General features: G+C 43.0%; 1 protein-coding gene across 6 annotated transcripts in view; it reads left to right on the top strand.

The window, feature by feature from the left end:
• Positions 1–5,657, top strand: part of LOC115818840 (myosin-10) — a 40,432-nt gene extending 34,775 nt beyond the window's left edge. For all 6 annotated transcript variants that reach the window (XM_030782333.1, XM_030782335.1, XM_030782334.1 and 3 more), the window contains 14 exons: positions 59–265; positions 495–599; positions 810–962; positions 1,263–1,511; positions 1,882–2,094; positions 2,310–2,522; positions 2,727–2,888; positions 3,078–3,206; positions 3,442–3,530; positions 3,621–3,744; positions 3,909–4,117; positions 4,704–4,812; positions 5,063–5,235; positions 5,412–5,657. In XM_030782333.1, the coding sequence (XP_030638193.1) occupies positions 59–265; positions 495–599; positions 810–962; positions 1,263–1,511; positions 1,882–2,094; positions 2,310–2,522; positions 2,727–2,888; positions 3,078–3,206; positions 3,442–3,530; positions 3,621–3,744; positions 3,909–4,117; positions 4,704–4,812; positions 5,063–5,235; positions 5,412–5,547 (2,271 nt within the window). In that variant the 3' untranslated portion in view covers positions 5,548–5,657. The remainder of the gene's footprint in view (positions 1–58; positions 266–494; positions 600–809; positions 963–1,262; positions 1,512–1,881; positions 2,095–2,309; positions 2,523–2,726; positions 2,889–3,077; positions 3,207–3,441; positions 3,531–3,620; positions 3,745–3,908; positions 4,118–4,703; positions 4,813–5,062; positions 5,236–5,411) is intronic.
• Positions 5,658–8,797: the final 3,140 nt, after the last annotated feature.

The following is an 8,797-nucleotide window of genomic DNA, read 5'->3' on the forward strand; positions in this document are numbered from 1 at the left end:
TTTAAACCTTGCATTAAAATGAATAGCATGGACTCACTCCTCTTTTTTTGATATGCAGTTCAAGTCTAACCTGGAGAAGAGCAAGCAGACACTGGAGAGTGATAACAAAGAACTATCCAGTGAAGTAAAGGTGTTACAGCAGGCCAAGGCTGAGTCTGAGCACAAGAGGAAGAAGCTGGAAGGTCAGCTTCAAGAATTCATGGCCAGGTTCAGTGAAGGAGAAAGGCTCAAGGGCGAACTAGCTGACCGCTCCCACAAACTGCAGGTCAGTAGATCACATGCTTTTCATCAGCTTTAAGAAAATATCCTAGCGTCAGGAAGCAATGTTTTATTATTTGAGAGCACAAATGCATTAAATACATTATAAGTTGTATCTTGATTAAAGAAGCCATACTTTACAATAATGTGAACTGCCCAAACATAATTGTGTAATGACCTTACATTTTGTTTTTCTGTTATGTCTGGTATCTGTGTGTGTTCGTGCACATATATAGTCTGAGCTGGACAATGTTTCCACACTACTGGAGGATGCTGAGAAGAAGGGAATCAAGTTGGCCAAAGATGCTGCCAGCCTTGAGAGTCAACTTCAGGACACACAGGTGAGATTTCTATAAACACAGTTAATGTTTCAGACTTGGTACATACTTGATACGGGAAGTGATGAGTAACTGCAACCACAACCATAAGTAGAGTAACTGCAACCATATACCATAAGTGTACCCCTTGGATTGCCCCTAAGGAGCAATAAGGGTTTTTTTTCCAAGCACATGGAAAGCTCATTTATTGCAAGAGGTATGTTGTATTTGCAGGAACTGCTCCAGGAGGAGACACGTCAGAAGCTGAACCTCAGCAGCCGTATCCGCCAGCTTGAAGAGGAGAGGAATAGCCTGCAGGAGCAGCAAGAGGAGGAGGAGGAAGCACGCAGGAGCCTGGAGAAACAGCTGGCCACCCTTCATGCTCAGGTAATCACAGTCACCTTCAGAGTTCTCTCTGGAACTACAGCAAATTAATTCATCTGCATTCTTTTTGTGTGGTTATCGACCTCTACAAGGATGTCATGTTAGGATTTGTTTAAACGAGAGAGCCTGAAAATGTATGATACAAGATAATATGAAATAGTAACCATGCACGTAATGCAGTGGTCACTTCAAATTGCGTCTAATTGAACTGCATACGTCTGAGTGAATTGCTTCATGTAATACAAGGCTGCACACTAAGCAACATGCCTCTCCATAATACTGATCTCTTATGTTCTCGTTAAGCTTGTGGACACCAAGAAGAAACTGGAGGATGACGTGGGCACTCTGGAGGGCCTGGAGGAGTCGAAGAGGAAGCTACAAAAGGACATGGAATGCACCACCCAGAGACTGGAGGAAAAGGCCATGGCCTACGACAAGCTGGAGAAGACCAAGAACCGGCTCCAGCAGGAGCTGGATGATCTGATGGTTGACCTAGACCATCAGAGACAGATCGTCTCCAATCTGGAGAAGAAGCAAAAGAAATTTGACCAGGTATGTGTCTGTTTATATGTGTATGTGTATGTTTTTATGATGTTTTGAGCCCTACCAAAAATATCGGTGTTGAAATCAGGTACAATCCAATTAATTCACGATCGTAGCTTTTTACTTTCTGTAAAGTTGAGATGGTATAAGTTGAAGATGTAAAACCTTTTTAAGACAAAACAAAGTCCAAACTGAAATTCATGTAGGTTTAATTTGGGCAGCCATACTTTTATTTTTCAGTGTGCTTAAATGTTCCTGTATAGTTCCTTTCCTAATCAGCTACATTAAACATAAGGAATTATACACACCACAGACTCTCAAAATAACTGATATACTTCAGCCTGACAGAAGGTCTGACCACCATGTTTTTGCGTGACAGATGCTAGCCGAGGAGAAGAACATCTCTGCACGCTATGCTGAGGAACGAGACCGAGCAGAGGCAGAGGCCAGAGAGAAGGAGACCAAGGCCCTGTCCATGGCCCGCGCACTTGAGGAAGCTCTGGAGGCCAAAGAAGAATTTGAGAGGCTTAACAAGCAACTTCGCTCTGAGATGGAAGACTTGATGAGCTCCAAGGATGACGTTGGCAAGAATGTATGTCTCCACATTCTAAACTTTCAGCTTGCTTGAATATGTATACGCTCTTAAAATAACTACACAACTTGGGAAAGACTGATCATCCTAAAATAACTGAAATAAGATATAGGACACCAAAAATAATTTGTTGCACTCTAACATGTTGTTATTATTTCTTTATAACCTTTAACATCCTCTGCATGCGCATCCTTCTTATCCCTGTTTGCTGGCAGGTCCATGAGCTGGAAAAGTCCAAACGCACTCTGGAGCAGCAGGTGGAGGAGATGAAGACCCAGCTGGAGGAGCTGGAGGATGAGTTGCAGGCCACGGAGGACGCCAAACTCCGCCTGGAGGTCAACATGCAGGCCATGAAGGCTCAGTTTGACAGGGACCTTCAGACCAGAGATGAGCAGAATGAGGAGAAGAAGAGGATGCTGGTCAAACAGGTGTGTGAGCTTGTCCTTATTGTGACCTACAGAACTCAGAGCAAACTCTAGGTTTACATGTCCAATAGGGATATTAGTTATGTGCTGTTAAGTATTGTGACATAATTGGTTGAGATATATTTCCAGTGAAACGCATAAGCTCTGAAATACTTTTCAGCCCTTTTCAGTTCCAGCCAAAACAAAGTGACCTTTTTGGTTTTTCAGGTGCGGGAGATGGAAGCTGAGCTGGAGGACGAGCGGAAGCAGAGGGCCCTGGCAGTAGCGGCCAAAAAGAAACTTGAGATGGACCTCAAAGACCTAGAGGCTCAGATCGAAGCAGCAAACAAAGCCAGGGATGAGGCCATCAAACAGCTCCGCAAGCTCCAGGTAATCTGTCTCCTGTAAGGCAAGCAAAGAAGAGAGGGGGAGCGCTGTGTCCTTAATTCTCTTTTTGCTATACTAAATGTGTCACATATTAAGTGAAATCCTACAGTCTAGATACCTATGTTATTGAAAACCACTTCGATTGGTATCACAGAATTTATTTGATTCTCGGATCCTATCGTGCTCTTTCAGGCTCAGATGAAGGACTACCAGAGAGAGCTAGAAGAGGCCCGTGCTTCCCGGGATGAGATCTTCGCCCAGTCCAAGGAAAACGAGAAGAAGTTGAAGAGCTTAGAGGCTGAAATTCTACAACTCCAGGAGGTGAGCTGCACAGTGACGGTGCTATTGCACCACAATGTCAAATCACAGTTCCCTGTCTAGATAAAGTCTGTCAGCTTTGAGAGAACTATATGACTTTGAAAGAACAATATTATGACTTCACTGTAATTCCACTTGTGGCATTTGTCATAATTGTAGTAATGAGGCGTGGCTCTCTGCTCGTTTAGATCACGCGTTTCCCCGTCGTTCACGGCTTGACCTGTTTTTGTCTATGCAGGACTTCGCTGCCTCGGAGAGAGCTCGTCGCCATGCGGAGCAGGAGAGAGATGAGCTGGCGGACGAGATCTCCAACAGCACCTCCGGCAAGTGAGTGACCTCCTGTATGCCTCGGGAAACATGCTATGCCTAGCACAAGTCCAGAAGTATATAGTGTGTGAGTGCATGTGTGTGTTGTAGGTCGGCTTTACTGGATGAGAAGAGGAGGCTGGAGGCTCGTATTGCACAGTTGGAGGAGGAACTAGAGGAGGAACAGAGTAACATGGAGGTGCTGAATGAACGATTCCGCAAGACCACTTTGCAGGTACAAGACCTCACCATCAGTGTGAATACCTAAGCTTCCAGGTGTTTTGTTTTGTTTTCAGTAATAGGGCCGACGTGAATATTACCAGCTCTAATAATCCATCACCTCCGTAGTAGTCTAGGTCAGTTACTTCCCTTTGGTCGTGTTTTCTATATCCCCCGCAGGTGGACACCCTGAACACCGAACTGGCCAGTGAACGCAGTGCCGCTCAGAAGAGTGAGAATGCCAGACAGCAGCTGGAACGCCAGAACAAGGAGCTTAAAACTAAGCTACAAGAACTGGAGGGATCAGTGAAATCCAAATTTAAAGCCTCTATCGCCGCCCTGGAGGCCAAGATCATTCAGCTGGAGGAACAGCTAGAACAGGAGGCCAAGTAAGCAGCCTCAGATTCCCTCACTCATTCATTCATTCATTCATTCATTCAGGGGAACCATCTGAAGTGATGCTTGAGCCATGATGTTCAGGTCTTGTGGATAACTTTAATCAGTTACTTATAAAACCCTACCAACAAGATTAACACACAAGGGACTCGTATGTATCTGTACACCACGACTTATAGATTGTAATACATTTGAGTTTAACTACACATATTCAGACTTGTATCTTCTTAGTCATATTCATATGATATGTGATGTTCACTCGCATGCTATCAGTCAGAGTTGTGGACAGATTCATAAAGTTGGAACTAACGGTCTTACTCCAAGTGTGGATCATAATCTGGGCAAAATGCTTTTGGTGTTTTATCTCCATAGTTACTGACAGTGAATCTTCCTGGTCTTTGAAATCTGGATCTTTTGTAGTTGTTCAGAAACGGTGTACTTATCTTCAAAGTGTTACACATCTAACAGCCATATGAAGCTTCATTTTCTTGATGATTAGCTCTAAAGATGACCCAGTAGAAAATCTTGATTGGCTCTAATAACAGTGATTTTCATTTGCATAACCACTCCACGCCACAGGGAGAGAGCAGCAGCCAATAAGCTTGTTCGACGCACAGAGAAGAAGCTGAAAGAGGTGTTCATGCAAGTGGAGGATGAGCGTCGTCATGCCGACCAGTACAAGGAGCAAGTGAGTCAGCCTGAGTCACACTTATCATAACCGTAGTCTAAAATAAAGCAGGTCAGAGCGGGCCGCGGTCACGGATCAAACGGTTCTAAATTTGATTGCACATTTAGTTTCTCAGAAAAGGAACATTTTAGTTCCAGTGAGGTTAACGTCTTATCAGCAAAGCAGTCAATATGCATGTCGTCACGTTTAGATTAACAGGTCATATTGGGACTCACTTTGTTAACATCCTGTAAATAAATGTCTGTGTTAGATGGAAAAGGCCAATTCCAGGATGAAGCAGCTGAAGAGGCAGCTGGAGGAGGCTGAGGAGGAAGCCACCCGAGCAAACGCCTCGCGCAGGAAGCTGCAGAGGGAACTGGATGACGCCACAGAAGCCAGCGAGGGCCTGAGCCGCGAGGTCAACTCGCTGAAGAACCGTCTGAGGTAATGACCTCATCAAAGTCCTTACCCAGCTGTGTAACAGGCATGTGTAGAAACAGCTGTACTTCATATCAACAATTCAGTATGCGTAATGTTATAAGTAGATGGACGTGAACTTTGAACCAAAATTAAGTCAGCGAAGCATGTTTGCTGACCTTGGATCTTTAAACGTCCTACAGACGCGGCGGACCCGTCAGTTTTTCCTCCAGCCGCTCCGGCCGGCGGCAGCTGCAGGTGGAGGGCGAGTTCTCTGATGACGACGCGGACAGCAAAGCCAGCGACCTGAATGAGACTCAGCCCTCCCAAGCCGAGTAGAGCGCCTCCCCTCGTTTCCGTTCCTTAGCCCGCCTGACTGCTTGCCGGCCAGCCCGGGCACCACAGAACCTCCGACTCCCTCTGCTCAGGAGCCAGTCCTTCAGGGAGAAGACCGAACCCCTATACACGGATACACAAACGAAACCTCTGCTCACACGCAAACACACACACACACACACACACACACACACGCACACCATCCAAAAGCCATTACCACAAGAAGCATGTGAACACCCCCCCCCCCCCCTTTCCTTTTCTTACACACACACACATGCACACACTCAAACACGATCCCCATGCTAACAGGGGAGCCACATCTCTGCCTTACTTGACTTTAGCAAGCCACACGGCTGAGCAGATACCTGCTAATTAGCATCTAAACGTAGTACTAGCCTCAGAATAAATGTACTCCGCTCAAGTTAAACAGGATATAGGCATAAGTGCTTTTTACATAAGGAACTGGATGTGCGGGCGTGAATTTTATACATTCATAAAACCCGTACAAGGGGTTGTTCCCTTTCGTCATAGGTCCAGATAAACATCATAAAGCTACTGCCTACAGCTAAGCAAACCTAATAGCTAAAAGTATTCATGTCAAACGATGGTCCTATTTGGTACAGGCCATAGGACTGTGGACTGCATGTGTGTGAGTTTGATGCATGGACTGCTCAGCCTCCACCAGTAACACTACAGAAACGAACTGGAGTCCGCGCGCTCTGTCTTTGACCTGGTCTCAAACGGACTGGAAATGCGAAACTGTGGGGGGTAAATAAATAAAAAAAAAGCTATCGCTCTTAACGACATTTAACACTTTAGCTTGGAATTCTACAAAGACAGGAGAGAAATCCTCGAAGGCCACTGTCATTGTACCAAAAGCCTTTTTCGCTCACTACTTTAGAGACATAGAAGAAATACACCGAGGTTTTCTGTTATAGTTTAAATTGGATGAATTGTAACCAAGAAAGGAAAAAAAAAAAAAAGACGCTTAACTGCACATACAAGCGTAAGCCATAAGGGGGTTCATTTAAAGTGAGGTCATTTTAAGGTCCCGGGGGAAGAATGTTTCATCTCGTGATGAAATGGGAAAAACCTCAGCTTTGTAAGAATTGGGAAAGGTGCTAGAGAAAACCACCTGACCTATTTGATAAATACTCCTTAAATGAAGACACTAATAAAAATGAAGAACTTTATTTGCTTTGTTCAGAAGAAGACTATTACCTGTAGTTTATACAAGGTGAAGGAGATAGGCATCATTGCACACAATAGGAGTAAGTTATACTGGAATGTTATCATTTTAAACACTATATCCACTTGCAGGCACTTGACCGTAATGTTTCCTCCACATTTGATGAAAGGGGCTGCCATTGAAGTACCATAATATAAAGCCACAAGAAGTCTAGCAGTAAATCCAATATACGTATACCCAGCAGGACTTGCATATCCAACGCTGTTTTTACGTTAAGTTCACTTCTCAGTATTAAAATGAAGAGTTCATCAGAAACTGGGCGCTTTACCTACTTTAATCCAATGTTTGCATCACAGAGGAAATGTGTCTTTTAAAAGTGCCTTAGACACTAAATAAGAAAACATTGGTGGATAAACAATACATTTTTGCATCTGTAACGACAAGACTGTGTTCATATTTACAAAGCTAACTTGATATAGTTGAAACTGGCAAAAAAAGGAAGATAAAACAAAAACAAAACAAAACCCTGCATAAGCATTATTTTGTGTTCTCCTGAACTTCATATCATTATCCTCCAGTGTGTAAGTCCCTTATCCATCCTAAGTTCAGTAGTACAAGGTTAAGAATCAGTGTTATTAACTCTTATGAAATACAAAGCCCTCTGTGAGAGACAGAGCGGAAAGTGTGATTTCATTTGGTTAAAAGCTTTATCATACATGATCTAGTTATTATTACAATTATCATTATTATTGCTATTATTATTATTATCACTATTATTATTATTATTATTATTACTGGACTGGCTGTTGACAACCAGACATTCAACTGCAAATATCTCCTTACTTGTATACTGTTCCTGTATTTCTAGACGACAGTGATTTTTTTGTAAAAGAAAATAAAACATATTCATTGTAGACCTCGTGATTTTTACTTCACTTTAGAAATAAAAGATGTCTCTTTCTTGGTCTAAGATGTGAAATTAGTTTCCTGCTCCACACCCACAGCCTGTATACTTAAAGCAGTACGGTAAGTCACGATTTGGACTGCTCTCTCAAAAGGGACAAACACTTAACAGATACAGACACCGTCATTAATCTCACGTCTTTCACAAGGTGACAGTTCACGTCGCATGCTTCGTGCTGAAATGCCCTCGATTACAGATCACTCGGGTCTGATGGGGAAAATACAAGCCTCTCGTCAGGCGCACCAAGGTCGTCGTAATTTGGCTGTCAAATTCAAACTGATGGATACACTGCATTATTATTTGTAAAGAAAGTCGTGTGCCTGCAGGGGATTAGACTAACTTTTCAGTCTTATCTCCGTTATGTAAGTGTTCTGTGAACATGTGCAGCACACGTCAATCAAGTGAATCACAGGGGCATTTCTCATTCGTTCATGTACTGACACACTGACAGGCACTCAAACAAGAGTTGTACAGAAAACCAACCGCATCATTTTCTTTTATTTTAGGATCAACAGACAAAAAAAACATAAACAAACAAACAAAAAAAAAAATCTAACAAAAATAAGATGTCTAGAACAATGAAATGAAACGTTTTACTCCAAAAATGTCTTGTCCCAATTCACACAAACCTAAAAATTTTTTTTTCCAAATTTAAAACACGCCGTCCACAATAATATCCACGCACAGACGACCAGAGAACAAACATTTAGGTACATTTTTTTTTTTTTTTTAAATGTTAAAATGTGCAGTTATAACATGTACACTTTCACTTCATCTGCAGCTTGACTGCGATCCTCTCTTAAATCTATTAAACTCATCTTTGGCGATATGGTTCCTTCAGATCAGCCAGTCACAGAATGCAGAATGAGTGACAGTAGACCTCAGTCTGAAGATGGAAGGCAGAAACCCTAAGAGCGGGGGAAGGGGGGAGGGGTTGGGGGGTTGGGAGATGAGAGGAAGATCTACATTTTTCCAAAGAGGTATTTAAGAGGTGAGTTTATCATAAGACAGGTGTTGAAAGACATGTAGGAATGAGGAGAGAAATTCATAGCTATCATGAAGCTAACATAAGAGTTCTCTCGCTCTCTCTCTGAAAGACA

Source organism: Chanos chanos, chromosome 8 (assembly GCF_902362185.1).
Source record: "Chanos chanos chromosome 8, fChaCha1.1, whole genome shotgun sequence".
Lineage (NCBI taxonomy): Eukaryota > Metazoa > Chordata > Actinopteri > Gonorynchiformes > Chanidae > Chanos > Chanos chanos.